Source organism: Podarcis liolepis (genome assembly GCF_965112155.1).
Source record: "Podarcis liolepis genome assembly, chromosome: 3".
Taxonomy (NCBI): Eukaryota; Metazoa; Chordata; class Lepidosauria; order Squamata; family Lacertidae; genus Podarcis; species Podarcis liolepis.
This window is the reverse complement of record NC_139557.1, coordinates 93035638-93060604: the sequence shown is the minus strand read 5'-3', so window position 1 is coordinate 93060604 and position 24967 is coordinate 93035638. Positions and strand designations below refer to the sequence as shown.

General features: G+C 41.3%; 1 protein-coding gene across 1 annotated transcript in view; it reads left to right on the top strand.

Moving 5' to 3' along the window:
* The first annotated feature begins 11750 nt into the window (after positions 1–11750).
* DNAH14 (dynein axonemal heavy chain 14) overlaps positions 11751–24967 on the top strand; it is a 150752-nt gene continuing 137535 nt past the window's right edge. Inside the window, exons 1-9 of the mRNA XM_083496005.1 lie at positions 11751–11962; positions 13637–13801; positions 16589–16695; positions 18115–18311; positions 18792–18926; positions 20455–20588; positions 21843–22007; positions 23681–23793; positions 24477–24539. Coding sequence (XP_083352131.1) covers positions 13658–13801; positions 16589–16695; positions 18115–18311; positions 18792–18926; positions 20455–20588; positions 21843–22007; positions 23681–23793; positions 24477–24539 — 1058 coding nt within the window. The 5' untranslated portion in view covers positions 11751–11962; positions 13637–13657. The remainder of the gene's footprint in view (positions 11963–13636; positions 13802–16588; positions 16696–18114; positions 18312–18791; positions 18927–20454; positions 20589–21842; positions 22008–23680; positions 23794–24476; positions 24540–24967) is intronic.

Here is a 24967-nt window from a genome sequence, read left to right as displayed (position 1 = left end):
ACGCGAGTGCGAGCACGCCCCCCCCCAGATGTTGCGCCCGGTGCGGCCGGCCCCCCCTGCACCCCCACGCTACGCCACTGGTTGCTATCTCATTTGCTTGTGGTATTGCACTGACAGTGATACAAGGATGCAATGGACAGATATGCTAGACTCCATCAGCTCCAGCACCCCAAATGATGTCTGGAAAAGCAATCAATTCTTCAGAATTTCCCATGTTATCTTCAAAAGAGGTTTCTAAAAGTATGCATGGAGTCCATTTATAGCCTGCCTTTTTCCATTATTGAACTCAAGGTGGCATTCAAAGGGTCTCCATTCAAAACACCGACTAGACTCAGCACAAAGCTGATATATCAGGTACCTTCAGGCTAGACCTTGCCACACACACAGAGTGCATTTAAAGGACATGCCTTCCCCAAAGAATCTCCAGAGTCCTAATATGCAGAGCTGTAATTTCCAGCTGTTATGTACTGAGTTGAATAGGATCCAAAATGCAGCAGTCTGATTCGTCCTAGAACAATAGGATCCAAAATGCTGCAGTCTAATTGGTCCTAGAACAATAGGATTCAGAATACAGCAGTCTGGTTGGTCCTAGAACAATGCAGCAGTATGATTGGTCTGCAGGAGCCACCCAATCCAGCTCCAGATGGAAGTGAATCCACAACCTGATTGGCCTACAGGAGAATTCCAGAATTAGCCAATCACGTGCAGCCCATTGTGTAAATAATGTATATAAAGCAGATACTTTGAGGGGACTTTCATTTCTCCTCACCACTATGAGCTGAATAAAGAGCATGAAATCCACTCTTGACTCTGAGTATATTTCACCAGCACCCTTAACAAACTAATTCCTGGGGTTCTTTGGGGGAAGTTGTGGGTTTTAAATGAAAGGTGTGTAGACAGCTAGTCAGTGACAGTGAATGTTTGTCATTTTCAGCAGAAGTGGATTTAAATCACTAACGTATACAGACCACATTCAATTTCTTTAACAACATACACCTTTAATACATCTTAGTAAATAAATACTTCTCAACAAAGCTGTAATTACACATTCACCAGAAATGCAACTATATGCTGAAATTAGAAAATACTGAAAGCATGCTTCTGTTTTGCTTGTTTTTTAAACCAACAAAATATGTAAAATATCCTTAAAAAGTAATATCTGTGTCACTGTGACATTTGGTAGTTAAGAATTTTTTGGAGCATGGATTACTTCTGCAGCACCAGGGAAACGTAAGGCGTCTCTGCTGTGGTTGCTATACCAGTATTGCCTTTCCTGGAAGTTTGTGCAACGCCACAATGTGAGCTTTTTCCACACGGGTAGCCATATTAGTAAGCAAAACTACGGTAACAAAGAGTCAGCCTAGCACATGGCTTTTCACATTGCCTTGGCAGAACAGGAAAGAGCAGGGGCAGGCAACCTAATGCCCGTGGGCCAGATGCGGCCTAATAACCCTCTTAATCTGGCCCACAGACGGTCCGGGAATCAGCGTGTTTTTACATGAGTAGAATGTGTGCTTTTATTTAAAATGTTTCTCTGGGTTATTTTTGGGGCATAGGAATTCGTTCATTCCCCTCCCCCCCAAAAAAATGTAGTCAGGCCCACCACAAGGTCTGAGGGACAGTGGTCCAGCCCACAGCTGAAAAAGGTTGCTGACCGCTGGGAAAGAGCAATGATACTAGTATAACACAAGGAGGACCAAGATCTGGTGGAACGCTCTGCCACAAGAGACTAGGGCCCTGAGGGACTGAACATCTTTCCGCAGGGCCTGCAAGACAGAGCTGTTCCACCAAGCCTTTGCCAGGGCACAGCCTGACTCCCTCCTTTGGTAATCTTCACAGAACTCTAGCCCAATGATTGCCATTAATTTGATCTGAATTAATTTTATAATTACCGGTAAATGATTTTAGAGTGTTGTATTATTTAATTGTTGTTAGCCGCCCTGAGCCTGGCTTCGGCTGGGGAGGGCGGGATATAAATAATTTATTATTATTATTATTATTATTATTATTATTATTATTATTATTATTTTCTTTCAGACCGAGACATACCTAGGCTCCCTTGTGCCCTTGGCAAAGAGCTGTATTGGCACACCCAAGCCCCCATCGCTTGAAGAGCAGTGGGGGAGCCACCTAGAGAGTGCACAGATGGGCTCCTAGCCACTCCTAGCTAATAATAATAATAATAATAATAATAATAATAATAATAATAATTTTTATTTAAACCCCGCCCTCCCCAGCCAAGGCCGGGCTCAGGGTGGCCAACAACCAATAATAAAAACAAGTTGATTGAAATACAACTTAAAAAACAAGATTAAAATACAACATTAAAACAATTAAAACATTAAAATGCATCCTCATCACAAGAGGAGAAAGGAAAAAAGAAAGAGGGGGAGGGAATCAAATTGATTCTAAGCCAAAGGCCAGGCAGAACAACTCTGTTTTACAGGCCCTGCGGAAAGAAATCAGATCCCACAGGGCCCTGGTCTCATGAGACAGAGCGTTCCACCAGGCCGGAGCCAGTGCTGAAAAGGCCCTGGCTCTGGTTGAGGCTAATCTAACTTCCTTAGGGCCAGGGACATCTAGGGTGTTGCTATTTATGGACCTTAAGGTCCTCCCTGGGGGTCCTGTAGGTATGAGGGTCCTAGGCCGTGAAGGGCTTTAAAGGTCAAAACCAGCTAGACTGAAGAGGCACCATTTTTGTGTCCTCCCCCCAACCTGGGCTTACGCCCTTGGCAGGAGCCAACCTGGCCAACAACTGCTTCCAAGGGGGTGGAAACGGAACATAAATGAAAGTGTTTGAAATTTCTCAAGAGAGGGAGGCACAATTGGTTCTATGTGCCTTATGTTGTGCAAGCTCAGAGGGTGGGAATCTTGGTTTTAATCACATTATTCTAGCTTGTGGTAAAACTGGCTCCAAACAGCCTACTTTTCACTCGTTCCATTATAAATGCATGGCTGGGGCTTCATTTCTGATAATAATATAAAGGTCCCCAACTTGTATTTGAATGGGACTGTTCTAACCCTAGACAGCTTTGATTCAAGCAATGCAGGCTTGGAAAAAGTTTTCTACTCAGCAATCTATTGTAGCACGAGTGGAAAAACCAGCTGGCAGAGGAGGGAGCATCTACATTTAGCAAGTGGTTTGCACACATGCTCCTGGCTGGTGGGGAGAGAGGTGGTGAAGTCTTGCTGAAAGAGTTTTAATGCAGTTCAGAAAGCCACGGATATAACAAAACTTTTGACAGGCGCTATTTTATGAGAAACTGCACCTGCCAAAGTGTCTTTTTGTGATTATTTTCCAGAAGAAGTAAACATCAGCTCCCAAAATGTTATAGTCGCTGCGTCTTCCTTTAAATCTCTGCATCCATGCCTTTTTAATCTTAATTGCATGAGGTTTGACAATTTGTTTATTTCTAATCAGGCAGTTAACAAGCCTTGTGGTCAGGTCTACATTTGTAAAGAACAACTTACTGTGCTCTAAGAGTTCAACTGTAAAATCCAGAGCTTTAAATTATGTACGTTTGACATTCTTGCTTCTTAGGTATTCATTATCTTGTCCGTTTCTCTCCAGCCCTTTTTAATTTTGAAAGTAGACACCATTGAGACATTTTTTGTCATTGCAGTTTCCTAGCAACACTAAGCTACCTGTTGTCATCTTGAAAGCAGGGAGGGGGTGTCTGCTGTACTGAAACGCTTTCATGTATCATTTCCCTTCAAATGGATACATTTGTGGCTAATTATGTACTTTTGTTTGATTCCTGTAGTTTATGTAACAAGAAACTGGAGAAATAGTTTCATTTAATTGAGTATAAGGTTCTTTATTTGTCGTTATTATTTAACACAGCACTTTTAAATTAAATGAAGACCTGTTAATGAGTGACTGGGGATATTTTTAGTTACAGATAGGTAGCCGTGTTGGTCTGCCATAGTCAAAATAAAAAAAATCCTTCCAGTAGCACCTTAAAGACCAACTAAGTTAGTTCTTGGTATGAGCTTTCGTGTGCATGCATGTTGGCGTCTTCATCTGACATGACAGTGACTATTTCCTCTCCTGTCCAGTCCATTACTGACGCAAGACCTTGAGGAGCACATCCATTGCCACATTTGCAAACACAAAAGGGGAAGACAGGGGCTGTTGAAAGTGACCATTCACTGCCCAATATGGCTGAAACACGTTTACTCAGAAGTTAGTTGGATTGCATGATTGGAGACGGTATATCGGGCACAGAGTCAACTGTTGTATTCCGATCCTGCCTTGCAGATTCAGGTTTCCCCTCTTGGGGGGCACCTTCGAGTATGATCCTAAACCAGGTAAGTCAGGAGTTAATTCCAGGAAGTTCAACAGGCTTTGCTTCTCACCTTTGGAGACTAGGATGCTATGCACGCTTCCGTGGGAGGAAGGAAGCCCCTGCGGACACACCTTCAATAAACCCCTTTGGGCTACCAAAAAGACACACCTGGGTGCAAAGCCTGCAGGGAGGTGTCAAGGCCCTCTTTCATTGACTGTATGCACAACATCCCCTCAAAGTGCCGCCCGCCCCAGTCCTGGCACTCAGAGCTCTCGCAGGGGTCACCTGCCACTTTATTGACGTCCCCTGAAAAACTTAGGTGCCCCCTTTCTGTCTGCTGCGGGAGGGAGCTTCTCTCAGGACACACAGGCATCCAATTTGGGTTAACCCGGTTCAGATGGACCTAATTGGGGCCAAGCCGGTTCAGCCCTTTGTATTCTTCAGGGAGGATAGCTACAGACTCAACCGGTCCTCGGTTTGAGAAGGGGCTGCTGCTGGGGCTTCTAGGTTGCTGAGTCCACCGCAAGGATCCGCAGTAAGTGTTGATTTTTTCTCCCTGTGCTCTGCAATGGAAATGTTATAGCTCTGTTTGCTGAACAGTTTCACTTTTTATTCTTGAAAATTGTGAGTTCCTCTAATCTCCATCCCTGTCAAACTATGAGGGGTGCTAATGAATGTGGCTTGGATCTGAAATTGGAGTCCATCTGAGTTAGCTGTTTATCTAACCTCTTCCGCAGGTGAAGAGGTTTGCTGGATGTGGAGTGAGTTTTCGTGCTCTGGTTTACAGCCCGTTACCTTTGAATTCAGACTTACTTTCCCCCATGGGCTCTGTGGGGGTGCCCAGGGGGGAGGGGAGAAATGGGGAGCTGCCACTGAGACTGGGGTGTTTTGGTTCATGAAGGCGGTTGTTTGTGAGAAGGGAGTGGGGGTGTCTTAGGGAAAGTGGGGCAGGATGGCTAGGTGGCGTGGTCCATTGTGGTCTAGTTGACCCCATCACTCCCCCTGGTGTGAATGACAAGGAGGGCAGTGCGTGAATGTGGGTACAGGAGGAGAGGCTGAGGCACTGGAGCTGAGAGGGGGATCCAGGTTTTACCCCCATGAGAAAAGAGATGTGGCTTGGGGGCAAGATAGGGGCCCTATATTGGCCTGACGACCCCTGGATTGAGGATCTGTTTGTGGAGAGGGCTCCCGGAAGGGGTCCCAAGAATGAAAGAGGGCAGAGGAAATGGATGAAAGTGCCAGAACAACTTGAGGCGATACAGAAACGCTTAGACTAGCTCAAACTCACAAAAAAATGTGCTAGTTAAAAAAAAAGGGAAGCTCCACAGAGAAACACACACATTGGGAACCTCACATGGTATAATTTAGTTCAGATGCCTCGGACACTACCATTTAATCAGTCTGCAAATTGTCTAATTAAATGATACCATGTGTTGATTATAGATCCCAGAGAATATGGGAAGTAAGGGTTTGTCCATCTGTTTTCATAGAAGCTAGAGATAGCTGTGAGGCTCCCAATATGCCTGTTTGTCCATGGATCTTCCCATTTTTCATTAAACTAGCTCAAACTTAGTGCCCAAATTTTCAAAAACTTTAAATGTTGAGGTGACCTGAATACACCTTTGGTCACTCTTTCCTGTTCTTTGTCGTCCTTTGCAGCACTGCCATTCTGTGGCCCGCAGGAAGCAGCAGAGGGTCTTGCACCACTTTCCACCTGCACACCTTCACTTGACGGATCAAACATGGTGTAGTGGCAGAATCGTAGCCCTCAGCTGATTCTCCGTTATCGCGAATGCAAAAAACCCCTTCGAAACCTGAACAATAAGCAGCCTGCCCGCTTCCTTCACGCGTCTGGATGCGACCCTCTTGCAGATTCAGGTGTTTTGCTAGGGTCGCCCACTTCTCATAGGTGGGATGCAACAAAAGTTGTGATGATTGCTACGAGGCAGGCAAAAGCCAAATGGCCAGTGCCAGTTCGCCAGATGGAAAAAATCCTACCAGGCCCCTCAACAGTGATCAACCGAGGTCCATAGCAAGGCCAATGCTGAAACCTGAAAAGAGGGAGGGAGGGCGGGAGATCCAGAAAGGCAAGCCAGAGGAAGCTCCTTGGCTCGCACCAGAGTTTAAATAGCTCCAGCCCCGCCCCCCAGCCAGCCGGATTGGCCGGCCGGGCCAATGACGTGGCTGGGACCTCCTGATGACACAGGACGTTCCCCACGTCCCGACACCAGCGGAAGGCCATGGAGTCCGACCGCAACCCTGCCCCACGTGGATTTGGGGTGAAAGCTCCATTGAACTCAGTAGGACTTCCTTCTAATTATGTAAAGGATTGGGCTCCATGACTAAAAATTCAGATTACTTTACTAGCTAGTGAGACTGTTGAATAAACTGATCAGAAATATGCTATTACTGTCAGATCCACTCTGTTATATATTGCTTTGGGTTCTATGCTGAGTACGTGACAGCAGAAAGTGAGAATCTGGCCAGAGAAATCTTATTACGAATAATCCTTTGAAGAGAAGACTGTGCTGTGCTATTTTTATGGTATTAATATGTTAATGACTTCAAGGCTTTGCTTGTATATTAAGAGGGAAAATCTGAATACATATTTGTAATGCAGTGCCATAAGCTAGTGGCAGAATAATAATGTACAGATATAGCATTACAGTTAAATACTGATATCTTAATGTTCAACTGTTGCCATTTCGTTATTTTTCATTTTAAAAGTAGCCAATTTATCTTTTGTTTTGCATATAAAAATGGTTTTTCATAATAGAATTGTGGGTTTCACATACCTTTGTATGTTGGTGAGGCATTTTTTATACGCTCTCCCAATGAAAATGATTTACCAGTATTCTAGGCCTTCAGTTTAAGACCTTGTTGAATACATACCCAGCTAATGAGATACATGAGTGTAAGCAAGGCTTTGGGCATATACCATTGGCAGAATAAGGAACCACAGATGTAAATCAGTTGCTCATTCCAATGCACATCTAAATATATGGATTCTGTCGGGTCACAATGCACCATATTTCAATATTATGTGTATTCAAATGTGCATCCTGATTCACATTCTGTCTTTTTAAAAGTCCAACAATATCTAGATCAAGGCATGCCATTTAATCATATCTGTAGTCTTAATGGTGAACTTTTAACCTTGCATGTAGCAATTCTGTTTGAGCTATAAATTAGTAAGACTATCCTATTTGGACTGATTTTCAGTGGCCATGGGCCAATTTTAGCTCAAAAGATGTGAAAAGGAATTCACATTTTGTACTATTAAAATTTGTCACTTCAGCCAATTTGAAAACTAGCAGCACAACTCCAGATTTTTATTCCCTTTTTAGTCATAATAATTGGACCCCTAATAATTCAGGACTTTAACCTTGTATTGGGCCATTCTGAGTTAAACTGTTTATATCTTCAGTGGAATACTATATTCATCCATGGGAGAACCTGACTCACAGCTTTGTACATTAAATATGACCTTTCTCTTGCTACTGGTGGCTAAAGAAGCCACCTTTGTGAATAAAATGTCTTAAAGCTTCCATTTATGAGGAAAATGTTCGCATTTATTCAGCTGAAGTTACTGTTCTCCAGTCCTCAAGAGGATTAACTAAATTGGTAACCACTCCTTCCTCTTCTTTCTGGTTTGATGAAGTTATTACATATCACCTGGGTCTGAATGTGCAGCACATGATTTCTCTGTGGGATTTTAGCTGATTGAGTGTGATGATATGTATCTGTACATTCCAGTTTCTTGTCTTTCTGCTGATAACCCGATAACCTGCTTAGCAGATACTGTTCTAGATTATTATTAAAAGTTAGAATGTCACACTGCCATTCTGAATTAGTTTCTTTTTATAAAGCATAATAATGTGCACTTCTGTTATACTTTCCATGTATTCCACAAGTACATTCTATTGAAAAGATGTTTACAACATGATCCAACAGACACTAAGGACATTTAAGTCTTATTGAGTTCATTGAGAAGGGATGTGCATATAACTTTCACATTAAAATACATGTAAATTAAAAGTACTTAGTTTTGACTAGATCATTCCCATAATATTTTTAAAAAGCAGCTGACAGATACAATCTGTAGAAAGGTTTATCCTTTTTAAATTACATTAACTTAAAGCAGTCCTTTATATGAAAGTTATTTGTAACAAACTTTTGCCTCAACTCCTTGAGATTAAAAACTGAATAGGCAGACTGATAATTGCAGTTTTTGCTGCAAAGGACTAACATGACTACTCCACAGGGAGTAGGGTATTTTAAGGGAGATATTAAAAAGCGTTCACTCTCTTGACCGTATAAAGATGGCTCCTATTTGCTTTAACGGCAGTTTTGTAAATAAATCTGTGCAACAGTGAGAAGCAGATGAGCCCATCAGTATGTAGTTTAGGTTTTTGTCATGGCATATTAAATATGTGAGCATAGTTCCTTAGTGTGACATTTGTTCCTGATTCATCCAGTCAGGCTTGATTAAAATAAATGCCTCTGCAAATTTCATATTTGGACTTAAGCATTTCAGATTAACAAATCAAAGATTTGTCACTATTTAAATCTTTGGGATGCCCACATGAGGATAAACCAAGCATGGATTAACCAGATCTGAGCTGACTTTTTACATACTGTTTCAGATTTTCAACAGTCTGGGAGTTTAGATAAGATGACCTTAAAATATACAATATTAGGTTACTTTAATTATGGACACATTTTACAGTTTATAAGTCACTAGTATGTAAGTACTATCTATATATTAAGGAGTTAAGAGAAAATTCACACATGGTTTCATTTGTGAGCGTGGCTAGTCATTTAAGGCACACAATCCTTCCCTGCTCATGTCTGTAGCATCCCTTTCTGGAGGTCTGGATTGTTTCCCATCTTCCCATCTACCACCTTCTTTGTATACTGCAAGTTACAAAGATCTAGAGAGAGATCTGGAGAGAGAAACGAGAAGTGTGAACATTTCCTGGAACTGTCCTTTGCCTGCTTCCATTCACACCAATAAAGTTGTGGCCTTTCAACTCATAAATGAGTCAACTGAACTTATTTTCATTGCTGTGAGGGGATGCGGAGAGCGCATTCTGCAATTGCTACACAATTAATATTGTGTTTATTATATTGGCATGGGTGAAATAGGATGTTTGGGGTTTTTCCCACCTCTCCAGTCAGTCATGGGATAAATAATAATATTCTATTCTATTCCTGATCTTTAGGAGAGAGTTCCCATGCTGACATAGTCAAAACAGCAGCCCCCATATGCAAGAAGGTCTTGGCAGATTTGGGGAATCACAAGGAATCTCAGGGAATCTCAAGGTAGTGAGAGCTGGACCATAAAGAAGGCTGATGGCCAAAGAATTGATGCTTTTGAATTATGGTGCTGGAGGAGACTTTTGAGAATCCCATGGACTGCAAGAAGATCAAACCTATACATTCTTATGGAAATTAGCCCTGTGTGCTCACTGGAAGGACAGATACTGAAGCTGAGGCTCCAATACTTTGGCCCCATCATGAGAAGACTCCCTGGAAAAGACCCTGATGCTGGGAAAGACTTAGGGCACAAGGAGAAGGGGACGACAAAGGATGAGACGGTTGGACACTGTTCTCGAAGCTACCAACATGAGTCTAACCAAACTGCGGGAGGCAGTGGAAGACAGGAGTGCCTGGCGTGCTCTGGTCCATGGGGTCATGAAGAGTCGGACACGACTAAACGGCTAAACAACAGCAAGGTTTGCAGCAGTACAGAATATATTTAGAAAGGGGGAGGGAAACCATAAAGAAAGGAGAAACCTGACAAACAGCATGAATATTGAGAGTACACAGTGGAAGCAGAATGTTGACTGACTTTGGGGTTGTATTGGGTACCAGTGATTCCAGACACATGTGCCCAGGTGAACCCAAAAGTTTCCAGCAGAGTTCCTGCTTTTTCTCAGTTATTTTTAAAATGTTTTAAATTCCGTAAGAACTCTTAAATTCCAAAGTAAGTACACTTCATTGTCCATATTGCAAGGTTCACATATTGCAAGTATTTCACACGAAGTACTTCAGGTCAGGCGCTAAGTGGTTTATAACCCTCCAACGTTGTTCAGCAGTGTTAGACTCCAACTGAACATTGGGCTGAAGCTGATACTGGACTGTACAACAACCCTGCAATGTTGTCCGTTGCTTTAACACCCACATTGCAGGCTGGGCTGAGTGCAGCACACTACAACTCTGCAATGTGGCACACTGTTAATATTGCAGGTCAGAGATAAGGCTGAAGCTGGTTTGGATTTCCAGTCAAAAATACCCCAAACCTCTCAGATACCAACAAAGGTTAATTTACTTAAATCTCCCATTCAGACCTCCTCAGCAGGCCAAAAAAAACCTAGCTGCACGGAGTAGTCTCATGTTCCAAAGCCATGCATGAAGACTGGCTGCACTTTTAAATGCTCAAAAAGTGAATTCAAACCATATAATCAGAAAGCCCTTATACAAAGTATGGGCAAATTATCGATGGCTACTGGAACCAAAGATACCCTGGTGTGTGTCTCCACTAGAGGTATTAGTGGTAAAAAGAATAAATATGGAAAAGAAATGGCCAACATACCAACCATTACGAACAAAAGAGCAGGGAGTTGTAAAACTAAAACCATACGAAGAGATTAAGGACTATTGCAATAGTTGGTTACAATATTATCAAATAGTGCACCTGTTTAACCAAGATAAAAAAACAGGTTTTGAACAGAAAACTTCTAAACTGCAAAGTGAACTACTGCAGTCAAATAAAAAAATTATATTGAAAATGTACCACCTACTCCTTGAATGGGAAAAGTAATAAAAGAAACGATAAAGTGGTCACAAGATCTGGGCAAGCCAATACATTTAGATAGGTGGGGGAAATTAAGGAGTGTTGAATAATGTATATGGTTTGATAATTTGTTATGTGGAAATTGAGCAATAAAAATATATTTTTTTAAAAAATAAAATTTTAGTGGGACAGTCTAAAAAAGAAAAGAATGTGATATAAATGTAAATTGGCTGACGATTGTGCTTGTAACTTGAAATATTTTGAATGATTGTGGTTGTAAGTTTAAGTATTTTTTTTTTTTTTAGTGAATTCAGAGCTGTAATATTTTGATATTTTAATGTAAAAATGTGAAGCAACAATGCAGTTAGATTCAAAGACCGAAGTCCCTGTTCCAACACTTGTTTTCAGTCTGGTCTGCCAGTCATAGGTTACCAGGGCTGGTTCACCCATGAGGCAAGGTGAGGCACCTGCCTTAGCCGGCGGGATGCATAAGGGCAGCAGATCCCAATGTCGATCTTTATTCCTGATGTTGATCTTCACTCTCCCCTCCTTCCCTGGCTCTTGGAACTGACGTCCAGGAGCCGAAGTGGATTCCACTCGCGCCCTTGTAGGGCAGCCAATCACAGGCGGAGAAGGGGCGGGGCCTATTTCACCGTTGGAATAACGGTCACTTCCTTCAGCCTCGGTGGGGCGGGTTTTGCCAGCTGGTCCCTCTGAGAGCAGGGGTGAGCCTTTCTGTCCACTGGCCTGGTCACTAGAAAGAGACTCAATATTAACGCAGCCATTCTTAAGGAAGGAGCAGCGAAGAGCATCTGTTGTTTCCATACCGGAGAAACACACGACCCCTTCCTTCTCTCCCCACCATCCTTCGTAGGTCTGTGAGAGGAGAGGGACTGGGAGACTTTCCTCAGGTTATGTGGGGTGAGAGAAGGGCGAAGCATTAAGGAAAATATTTACAGGCTTCTCCCCCCTCCCCCTTCTCCTTTAAGGGAGGCATGTGATCTTTGATAAAGTTAATTTTTTGAAGAATATATCGGGCAGGACAGCCCCCTAACTCCACATCTATTTCCTGCCTTCGCCACAGTAGCAAAGGAAAAAACCCAGCACCATCTTGGAAGGGGTTTTTTCCTTAGTTTTTCCTTTTTGCCTGTTTGTTCTTGGTTCCTTCTTCCCGCTCCCTTCCTTTATCTCCGCCAGGTTTTCACTCCTGGTTCCATAGACCTCTATATTCCTCCCGCCCTGCCGCTTTATTTCTATGCCTATTTTTCCAGGACTACAAGCTTTTTGGAGGCCTTTGGTCTTCTGTAGCCTCGGAAAGGGCTGAAACATACAGTACCAACATTTGCTTCTGCAGTTCAAAAGCCAAGGTTAAAAGCTGTAAGGGGGAGCTTTTTAATACAGCAGGGAGATGGGAGGTATTTGAAAACAGATTATCCTTTTTTGAATTTCTGCCTGTTTTGCAGGTCTTTTAAATTCAAAAACAAATGGGAAACCTGACAGGAAAGAGGTTGCCTGCCTAATGTGACTCAATGAGAAAACCAAATGTTGTAAAGCTTTGGATGTGTTTTATGTATTTTTAAATAGATTTGCATGTAGGTTCGCTTGCACCATGGGTTGAAGGCCCCCCCCCCAATAATTTTGTACAGGTATTGTATAGAGATAGGTCAAATAGGTTAGAGGTGTATGGAGCGTTAGCCTTTTAAAGGCAGGCTGAGATGTAAATAGCCTGAGTCAAAACAATAGCTTTTATCATATGTCATAGATACTCTGCAAGCTCAGTGTAAGTTTTCAGTTATGGCCATTTGAAAAATATTTTTGTTTTAAGGTATCTCATAGTTTCACAGCTGTGTAAATTACCAGCATAAATGACTTGTAAGAACATAAGTGCCAACTCCTAGGGGCCAAGGTCCCTTCAGACCCCCCCTCCACAAGTTGTTAGGCATTGCTGTGGGCATAGCCAAGGGTTGGGGTAGAGAGGTGCCCCCAACTCAAGTAAATAAATAAAAGTACTTAACTAACTGAGAAGAGAAGACTCCCTGGAAAAGACAGTAATGTTGGGAAAGATGGAGGGCACAAGGAGAAGGGGACGACAGAGGACGAGATGGTTGGACAGCGTTCTCGAAGCTACAAACATGAGCCTGACCAAACTGCGGGAGGCAGTGGAAGACAGGAGTGCCTGGTGTGCTCTGGTCCATGGGGTCACGAAGAGTCGGAAACGACTAAACAACAACACTTAACTGACACCCGCCCCCCAATAAATCGTGGGTATGCCCATGGGTATTGCCATTCAAATGGTGTGCATGCACAGCGTTTTATGATTGATTATGCAGACCCCTCCTATTTTATTCAAGCTGGCACCCTTGGTCATTGTCATTCTTATATAAGATACATATTTTAATAAAAATTATGACAAGCAAAACCTCAGGGTTTTTTTTTTTAAGTTGCCACTATAAATGGGGAGTATAATTTCTTCTGGCAATAAAGAAAAATATCATTGAAAACAGGTTGCCACATTTCAAAAATAATATGATAACTCTCTTGGCAATAGGACCAAAGATACCAATCCAAGATGGATAAAAAGAAAAGAGGACGTCAAAAATCACTGGTATCTCGTCTCCAGCTTACACCAGAGAATACTAAAGTACCACATATGGTTGAAGGAAAGTTTATTAAGCCCAAACAAGCTTCTATGGAAGATGTGACACCGCTGGCAGTGAGATTCTATCATTTTTTAATTTGTACACTGAGTAGCAGCTGCTTGTTAATTTCTAGTGTTTTATAGTATGTTCTTTTAGTGGCTTATCTGGAAACAAGCAGTAGCAATGCATTTAAAATTAAGGTGTTTTAATTGTAAGTAAAGCAAAGCTAGTTCCCTTGCCAAATGTAAGATGTTAAGTTACTGATGAGACATAAACTGGAGTTTACCCTGCACAAGCTGAAATGGATTCATGTGATTGGACTATCTAGTGGAATGGTATCTAATGACTTGTGGTGAATTGTATTATTCATATTCCAGCTATAGTCTTTCCTGGAGAAGATGAGCTGCAGTGTCTTCTATATGGACTGCACTCAGAGATGGTCTGGAAGATTCAATTGGTCTAAAATATGGCAGACTGACTTTTGTCTGGTGCTCACAGGTTGAAGCATATAACTCCAATCTCACTGAGGCTTCACTAGCTTTCTTTTTGTTTTCCAACACAATTCATAGTGCCGGTTCTAGCTTTTCCCATATAGCCATAAGTAGTTAAGGAGCAGGTAACCTTCAGGACCTAAGATCAAACTCAGAGGCCTTTGTCTCATTGCCTTTTCATGATACGGTATTCAGATCGTGAGCATGAGAGTCAGATGTTTCTGTGGAAGTTCTATGATTCTGGAATATTCTTCCAGCTGAAAATTATCAGAATCTCTCTGTTTCATCAAAACTCATGTTTCAATGTACCTTTAATATGAAAACATTTTGTTCAGCTCTGCTTCACTTGCTGTTATACCGTATTTACGCAAATCTAATGCACCATCGAATCTACTGCGCGCCTCAAATTTCAAAACCTTGAAACTAAAAAGGTATTTGCTAGTGAATGTAAATATGCCATCAAATCTAATTCGCACCCTAATTTTCATGACGTAATTTGGCCAAAATAGGTGTGCATTACATCCAAGTAAATAGAGTAAGACTTGGGGTGAGCATAGTATTCCTATGTTCTTCCCTGTCCTCCTCAAAAAATTATCTGTGCAGTACGTCTGAGAGACTTGATTTCAGCACTGATATAAAGATGCGTGCTTTCCCTTTATACTATCTTGAGCAGGGATGTAGTTTGTTTTTAAAAAAATGTGCTCTTGAATGAGAATGAGTATCCTAGTGCAGGTGGCATAACTGTAGTGAATGGTTGACTATACAGTGGTACCTCGGGTTACATAAGCTTCAGGTTACATACGCTTCAGGTTACAGACTCCGCTGACCCAGAAATAGTACCTCGGGTTAAGAACTTTGTTTCAGGATGAGAACAGAAATCGTGCTCCGGCAGCAGCGGGAGGCCCCATTAGCTAAAGTGGTGCTTCAGGTTAAGAAGAGTTTCAGGATAAGAACAGACTTCTGGAACGAATTAAGTACTTAACCCGAGGTACCACTGTAATGCTAAAGTGCATAATCAGTGGCGCCATCTATAGGGGCTACAGCACCCACAATATTTTGTGCTGTGAAAAAAAAACGGCCCTGAGGAAGTGCCGTCCCAGGCCCAGCTTTTCTTACGGTGCACATGCATGCATGCTGCGTTGCGAAGTTATGGCATGCAGTGCAGCACGTTGTGCACCCACAGTCACAGGGGGGGCCGGCCGCACCGGGCACAACAGTCAGGGATATAAGTTGGCGCCCTTGTGCTTAATGTTGGCTACATTGCCTTTCATTCCAGTTCTGACACAGTAATGTTGTCACTGGTTTTTCTTATCCAGTTGTTTCCAGCTGGGATTCCTCCTTCTTTTTAAAAATATTTTTTATTAAATGTTTAACAACAAGCATCACTTTTCCAAAATAAGAGCTATAAAACAGCAGCTTAAATTTCCATAATAGTAACCACACAATAACTGATTTGGTGTTATGTCAATAAAATATACAAGATCATAAAAGATTGCGACAAACTAAGCAAAAGACAAACAATATATATTAAATCATGATACATATAAAAAATGAAACACACCCAAGATAATAGTGCAAAATCTTAAAATATATACTGCTTTAAGGTGGATTGAAGTGATATAAATAATTAAACTTTTATTCGAAATATTCATATGGAGACAGCACCACCTAGTGATATAAGAGATGTTATAAAAAAATAGATTTTATATACACACACATATATATACATATATACATATATGTATATATATATATAAATTCCCCTTTTCCCACAGGGGAGCCTAGTTCACCAAAGAAGGTGGGGGGAGGGTAGGAAAGTTATGTCAACCATACAGTACAAACAGCTGTTGCCAGAAGATTGCCATATTCGGTTGTACTCATAAAATCTATACGGTCTACCCAAGTTGCAGTAAAATTGTCTTCTTAAATTTGTCCTTGTGCAAGTCTATGGTTGCCATACATCCGGGAAATCCCAGACATGTCCTCTGAGGGGGGGGGGGGGCAACATGCCCATCTGGGGAGATTTTTACATTTCAATGAAAATGTCCGGGTTTTAGGGGGTGGGGTTAAATTTATTTATTGCCTCAGGTGGCTCTGCATGCCGTGGCTGCTGCCAGCCTGAGCTGGGAAAAGAGGTGCACGGGTTTGGCAGCTCTGTGCACCTGCACACCTAGAGGTGCACGGGTTTGGCAGCTCTGTGCACCTGCACACCTCTTTCCCTGGCTCAGGCTGGCAGCAGCTCAGGCTGTCCTCTTTTTTGCTCTTCAAGAAATGGCAACACTATGCAAGTCTCAATCTATTCACCATTTTTTCCAGTAATGCAATCTGCCATACCTCTTTATACCAGTTTGTAACATTCACTCCTTCCAGGTTTCAACTGCGATTCCATCTGAGCTTCGCACAGCTGTTTACAGAGCAGAGGGCTCAAAAAAACGCAAAGTCAAAGCAGAAGAAGGCAAAATGGGTTTTGCATATGTGTACGTAAACTTTCTATTGTCTACGTTCTGCTTAGGATTTAGCTTGTTGCAGTGGCGTAGCGTGGGGGGGTGCAGGGGGGGCCGGCCGCACCGGGCGCAACATCTGGGGGTTAGGGTTAGGGGGAGCAAATCCACGGGTTAGGGGGCGCAAATCCACGGGTTAGGGGGTGCAAATTACTTGCCTTGCCCCAGGTGCTGACAACCCACGCTACGCCACTGACTTGTTGTTCTTTTCCTCTTTTTAACTGTTCCTCCTCTTTTTTTATTTGATAGTGTGTCTCTGTAAAGCACAAGCAGGGAGCTGATCTACACAGAAGGAATTTAGTAGTAAGCTGGCCATCCATCACCTTGTAGTGTCTCTTAGTCTCTTAGATTTATATCAGATACCATTACAGTATCTGGATTCAAGAGTCTTTCAGAGTCTTAGCTCTGGTCAGCACTGTTTCTTAAAACATAGATGTAGCAGACTATTCATTTATTTCAGTGATCAATGAAAGTATTACTTAAGGGAAACAGATCTGTTTATCTAAATAATATATGCATTCATATAAGCTTCAAAAGACACAAACACTGGATGGAGCTATCTTGGGAAATGCATGTTTCCAAACCTGCATTTCTCGTGATAACAGGAATGTGAGGATGATGGCATTACTTACAGGAGAAAATTGTTGGGAGGATTGGAGGCTGAACTGCTTCCTGGGCTTGCTATTCCCTCAAAATGCTTCTCCATCCAGCTATTCCCCCCCCCCAGCTGAGATGGTTTTGGAGTGTGGCGGGGAGAAAAATAATAAAAATGGATGGGGAAGAGACATTGGCAAGGGAGATTAGAAGGGAGGGGGGAGATTAAGCACACTTTCTGCCAATCAGTTTCCCCTGTGTCTCCTTGTTCCCCACATAAGCGTTATGAGAAAACATGAGATTGGCATCATTCAGTTTCTTCATAGTTCATCATAATAAATTGCTTCACCCCTCCACTGCTGCTGGAACATACGCCATGGTTTGCCTGAGTGGTTATCCAGACTTGTGGTTTGTCTCTCTCCAAACGAACCCAAGAGCTGTAACCAAGATTTATTCTTCCCATTTGTGATTTGTTTGTGGGAACCAAACCACAAGTTTAGGTTTGACTGTAATGCTAAGTCAACTCTTGGTAGTACAGCAGCAGGAGGAGGTGAGGAATGAAGTAGCTGCGATTCTCACTTAGTGTACCAGGATGTCATTCATTTGCAAAGTGACATGAGAAACAGGCCAATGTTTCAGCTGAAAAATCATTTTATTTAAAAGCAGCTCCTTAATTAATGTGATGTTTTAATACACTGCTTCCACACAAGCACTGCATATTCTGGGGCATGTAAAAGTTGTTTCCATGTGCTAAAAGTATCATGTAGAATAGTTTTCAGATTTTTCTTTTTGTGTTTTTAGTTTCTCAAAAATACATAAGGAAAAGATAAAACCAATTGTTGGTCAATGTACTGAACTGACTGAATGGGATCAGCGTCAGAGCATGGAATACTCTGAACTGGGAGATATGAATGATGAGAGACTTTCTTTAGTTCCTCTTCAGGAAGAATCCAGCTGTACTAGTGATGTATCAACTGATGTTTCCATTGAAAGTAAAGGTATAATGGAGAAACTAAGACTGTTATTAAATAGCTAAGCTAGTAAAAAGAATTCTGAAATGGTTAAGAATTGCAATTTTCCCCTTCTCCAATTTCTTATGCACATCTTGCAAGTGTGCAGAGATTATATAAGGAAAATCAAAGTTTTCACTTGAAAATGTATGTTATTGTGTGACATGTTATGTATACACACACATACATGCACACACAAATTGCAACTGAGATGTAATTTGAGACACATTTGGGGAAGGAAGGACTAAATTTGGGGAAGGAAGGACTAAATTCAGCTTGTTTTACTGCAGTTACCAAGTTATTTTCTCTTGACAGAGATGGATGCCATTCACTCATGAGCAACAGAGAATATTATGAAGAACAAAGAATATTAAGCAGAAACTGGCAATAAGTTTCAGTAATCATATATCCTGGGCTTCTAATTAACACAGTGGTTATGTAATTAATTATATTGGTTATCTGTTCCAGGTGAAAATGAAAAGTCTGAAATTCTTCCTGTTTCTACCCGTTTAAGTTGCCATAAAAGAACATGCATGAAATTTCAAGCTGGTTACGATCACAAAACTATCAGAGAGAAAAAACCTCCCTGTTACGATAAAACTGGTATGTATATTGAAAGCCAAATGCTGTTGCCACATGCACTCTTGAAGTCAGTACTTCTGCATTTGTTTTATCCATGGGTGATTTTTGTCTGTGATGTAGCCAATGAAAAAAAAATTACCCCAGACAAAATAATGCATTTAAGCAAAGTAATTTATGTATAATACAGTATAATTCACTGAAAAGACATCTAAATGTGACACATGCACTTTTCATCTCTCATAGTGACCCACTTTAGAATGAATAAAACACATCTAAAATCATCATAATTGAAAGTGTAATAAAACAGTTAATGCTGCAGTGCAGAATAATCCTAAATTCAGAACAATTTTGTAAGGCATCTAAACAAAACCTTCAAAAGCTTGGAAGAGAGAGGAAAAAAATCACCAAAGAAGATGTCTCATCAGCATTTTGGTCATCTGTGTCTCCAGGGGGAGGGAATTCCTGCTTCAACCACTGTTTGGCAGGGAAGAAGTGCAGGGGATTTTGAAAGGGTAGGCAAGAAGATTTGGGTCTGAGGAAAGATGTCAAGGAAGGAAGAGTTACTTTTCTGAGCCCTGGAGTGGTTCAGAAAAATCTGGGTTCTTCTGTTTCCTCCCCAGAAGAACTCAGATAATTTTCAAGCTAATTGAATGCAAATTAGGGTGAGTTCAGCTGTCTTTAAATATAATGATTTCTGCTTTGATTTAAGCCAGCATCCACATTAAAAAGGACTAGCATGTTTCAAACTGGGAGTGTCTGTTTTGCAGAAGCGACTTGCCTCAAACCAGAAATTACTGTTTATGTAATAGAAGCACCCCATGACACCCCATGCCAAACAAGACACACCTCTTAATGGACTTAAATTAGTCATACACATTGATTTCAGTAGGTCTACAGTGTGATTAAGTTAGATCAGGAGTTGTCAACCTGGTCCCTACCCCCACTAGTGGGCGTTTCAGGATTCTAGGTGGGCGGTGGTAGGGGGTTCTACTGCACAAGCTGAATCCTCCTTCCATCAAGCACTGGTGGGAGGTAAGGAAATTTTACCATCAAGAAAGATCCATTAGTGGGCGGTAGGTAAAAAAGGTTGACTACCCCTGAGTTAGATGTATCCTTTGTGTGCATACTGTAAATAACTTACACAGACTGACAAAGCTTAATACGTAGTCATAGTTCTATCACTTTATAATGTCATAATTTTAGAATGGCATGTGGATTTTTACACATACAAAGACTTAATCTTTGTATTTTTAATCTTTTGTTGGAAGCCGCCCAGAGTGGCTGGGGAAACCCGGCCAGATGTGCAGGGTTATATGATGATGATGATGATGTTATTACTGCTTTAACCAAAATTACAGGGTTTTTTTGAACATTTATAATGTTTATACACAAAATAATACTCACTACATTCTTTTCTCTTCCAGAACCAATTATTGACGATGTAGTATCTCATATTTTGAGACTGCTTTAACCAAAATTACAGGGTTTTTTTGAACATTTATAATGTTTATACACAAAATAATACTCACTACATTCTTTTCTCTTCCAGAACCAATTATTGACGATGTAGTATCTCATATTTTGAGACTGAGAGATAGACTTGGGTGGGAGACATCATTACCACGACGTGGATTTGTAGCTAAACCGGCAAATTTAGCTAATTTTCAGAAGATCACGTTGCCGGTATTTACCTTTTCAGTTCAAGTCGGTTTGTTTATGTTATGTACTGAGTTGAATAGGATCCAAACTGAAGCAGTCTGATTGGTCCTAGAACAATAGGATCCAAATTGCAGCAGTCTGATTGGTCCTAGAACAGTAGGATTCAGAATGCAGCAGTCTGATTGGTCCTAGAACAATGCAGCAGTATGATTGGTTGGCAGGAACCACCCAATCATGCTCCAGATATAAGTGAATCCACAACCTGATTGGCTTACAGTAGAATTCCAGAATTAGCCAATCATGTGCAGCCCATTGTGTAAATAATGCATATAAAGCAGATACTTTGTGGGGACATTCATTCATTCCTCCTCACCACTATGAGCTGAATAAAGAGCATGAAATCACTTTGCAACTAGGAGTATATTTCAGTTTAATTTATGTATTTAGGATTCAGTTTGGAACCTGTTGAAGTTAATGAAAATTTGTCTTTGATTTTGATGGTTCTGTATTGTGGTTGTGCGACAAAATCCTAGCAAAAAAAACCCAGAGAAGTGATCCCTTGGGTTCTGGTTTTCATTAGATAGGCCGGCATGGAAGAAAGGTAACTCTAGCTAGTATTTGGTAGATGGATAACTTTTACATATTATGTCTTTCGCTTTCTATTGCACCGTAACTTAAGGACTTGGGTGGTATAATTAAATATTTTAAATCTTCCTTCTGCATTTGCTTCTTAAATGTTCTGCAGTATTGACTACAGTATTGACTAATGATTATAGATAGACAGATAGATGAATAGATAAATCCATATGCTATCTTATTAAATAAAAGATTTCCTGTTTAGAGCTATGATTTTTGTTCTTGCACAACACCAGCTCTACTTCCTAGGCTATTGTTTCTGGCAGTCTGATTTGGACTAACAGCACTCAAAATGAGAACTATCCACCTTAATGTTTGTATTGTGAATTGCTGGTGCTTCATAATTAATAATTATTAAGATTCTTAAGAGCTTTTATGTTTATTTCCAAAGCCCAAAGTTTGTGAATTCACACATTGTCCAGCTACATTGAATTTAATAAGACTTATGTGTCTTTATAATCTCAGCTTAATCAGTGTTTCTCAAATTTGGGTCCTAACTGCTATTAGATTCCCATCAGCTCTAACTAGCTGGGCCCAGTGGTCTGGGATGATAGGAGTTGCAGTCCAACAACAGCTGGGGAGCCAAGTTTCAGAAACACTTGTTAAGTTCTTCATTAATTCATTCTGATTTTCTGTTATCAGAAAGGTGCAGTACAGAAAGATGATGGAGAGTTTGTATATTGTCTCATAAGAAGTAGAAATGACCCTAAAGCAGACTATGATCCATATGACCTCCAAGTAGTCTCTCCAAGTATGGCCAAACAAAGTAAAGAATATTGGACTGTTACAGCTTCATATGTATCCAAGGTAAGCAACAGGGAAAAGCCTGCATAAAAATGGCTTTTCAGTTCTCTGCCTTGTTTACTGGGCTCTAAGAAATGCTGTCACAGACTTCACAGGCCTTGTGAGATCTCACAAGATCTCTGACAGTTCTGCAAGATCTAGTGCCAGCTCTGAAAGGTAAGGTTGCTCATGCAGAGGCAGTTCCAGGAGGTTGTTTTGACATTGTGTGATTTACGGGCTATTCTCCCCGTACCGAACATAACCCCGCACAAGAAGCGATCCCACTGTATATCAATGAGAAATCCTCTCCACTTCCCAGTGGGGAGGAGTTGTGGTGGACCACGTGGCCACCCACTCCCCACCGGGGGCAGGGGACTTTGTCCCCCGTTGCCTGGGGGATCCCGGCCACATCAGAGCCCGGCCAGCCAATCTGCTGGCCGGGGGGGCGTTGCCAGAGCCGTTTAAACGGATGAGCGAGCCAGAGGACTTCTTCTTTGGCTCGCTTCCTCAATCACCCTCCCTCCCTCCCTATTTTGCAGGTTAGGCAATGGCCTTGCTATGGACTTTGGTTGGTCGCCTTGGTTGTCCGAGGGGCCTGGTAGGAATTTTTCCACTTGGCAAATTGGCACTGGCCACTTGGTTTTCACCTACCTCGTAGCAATCGTCACAACTTTGTTAGGGTTGCGGTTAGGCATTGTTTGACCTTGTGTGGGGGGAGGTAGGTGTGGCCATCACCTGCCCCTCCATGCTTAAGGGTATTCTGTTAAAGGAATTTGGGGGTGTAGATCTAGTCTGAAGCCTGGCTGGGGGCTAGGGCCTTGACACGACCCCGACGGGAACACCAGGGGGAGCTTGAATTGGTTTGCATCGATAGGGCTCCCCCTACCCTTACTGGACTTCCTGCACAATGGGCAGGAGTCAGATATAGTCAGGTCCAATCAAGGCCTAAGCCAATACCGCTCACATTCTGTTATTTCAATAAAGTTGTGGCCAGAATTTTGCCCAATAACATAAATCTAATATCTGTGTCCTTGTGTGAGTTATTTCCAACGAGGGGGTGGCTGCGGGGTCTCAACACGCAATTCCTGATTCCCTGTTTTCTAACAATAGCAATGATTAAAAGGCATCCTCTCACTATCCTAAATTAGGTTTCTGACACAAAGAACAAAGAAAGCTTGGGAGGAAACCTGGAGTAGATCTTTCTCCTGAGTTGAGTATGTTTTCAGAGGCACCTTGTCCTTAATTCTTGGTGTATGTTGGCTCACCTGGGCCACAGTAAAAAAAAAAAAAAGTAAATTCCATAAATTTAAAATCGGACAATCTGCTGTTCTACACAAAGTGTGCCTTCCAAAGCAAAGGGTTTAACTGGAATTGCTTGTGTACTGATGGCTGGATCTCCAAACTGAGTCGAGTGACATAATTGTGAGATTATCTAAAATCAAATGTTTCTGAATTCTAGAATCAATAGTCAGGTTTTCAGGCAAAATGATAGAATTCCTGTGTGCGACATTCTTATTTTTTTCATTAAGTAGATGTAAAAAAACATAAATAGTGGTAAGTAGTGTGTTTATAGGGTGCTGGTTAATTATAAAAGAACACATCTATAGAGGTAAGAAGGGAGAAACTTCACAGTTTAAAATAAGCGGAAACAGTTAAATCTTTGAACTCCTGAAAGTAGTTTTGCTTCATTTTTCTAGTTTACTTCAGTGTGTAGAAAAGAACAAATGGAAATAATACCAGTAATCGAGTGGTTGTGTGAAAGACAAATTTATTATGCATTACGAAGTATAGATATATGTTTTAATTTCAGGTAAGAGAGATTGTATTATATTTTCAGTACATTATAGGCTGAATCCTGGAGTGCTGTTCCTCTTACAGAAGGGCTTTTTCTGTTACAACACAATATCTTTGCATGAGAAGGGAGAATAGGAATTGAATGTTGTTCTTCAGTTTGCACAAATCTCTTGCACAAGGTTACAGTCTTTTCCACAAGTTCTCAAGATGTGTGCCTGCAAAAGGTGTTGACTACGCACATTGCACATCAGAGGAATCCTTGGGCCTGGGCAGACATTGCCAAGGTTACAGGGAGGGAGCAGGCTGTGCACAGAGGGAATATACACAATCTTCCATGCGGACATTTCCCTATGCCAATTTACAAGGCCCATTCACAGCAAGTAACCAATGTTAGTACAGTATTTGCTCATATTCATTCTTCCCATTGTTTCTACTATTCCTCTCTAGTATCTACTGTCTCTCTCACTGCGGAATTTGCAAGTTCCTTGGGAGAGATACCAGGGGGGTTTTTTTGGGTTCTTTTGCGTATGCTATTAAGTTCACAATGCTGCTGCTACTGGAGTTGAGACCTTTGAGTAGGGTTTGATATTAAATATTTACATATTTCCTTTTTGTGACAAAATTGAAGTAAACATGTGGCTCTATTATCTTTTTGTTGTGCAATCTTCCAGATCTCTTTCTCTACTTTTTTCTTTCTAGAAAGAGGAAATACTTTATCACCTGGAAAAGCAATGCTAAGAGATCAAAAATAGAGAACAGCAAGTAAGTGTGAACAAAATATATTAGTGTAGACAGTTTGTGAAACTAAGGCAGCCCTGTTTAGGGAAGTTTTTAATGCTTGATGTTTTATCGCTTATTATTATTATTATTATTATTATTATTATTATTATTATTTGATATTCTGTTGGGAGCTGCCCAGAGTGGCTGGGGAAACTCAGCCAAATGGGCGGAGTAGAAATAAATTATTATTATTATTACCTATCATTTCTGAAATATAGTTAGCAAATAAGCTGTGCAGTGGTTTTCATTTTCTATTACTATATTAGGTAAGTCAGAAGTTCAGATTTTTACAAAGTGTGTAGTGGCCCATTATGGTTTACAGTGGTGGGATAGGAACAGAGAAGTGTACATTACACCCCTGATGGATGTAATTAGATGGATTTTCTTAGTGTGCCCTTGGAATAATGGGT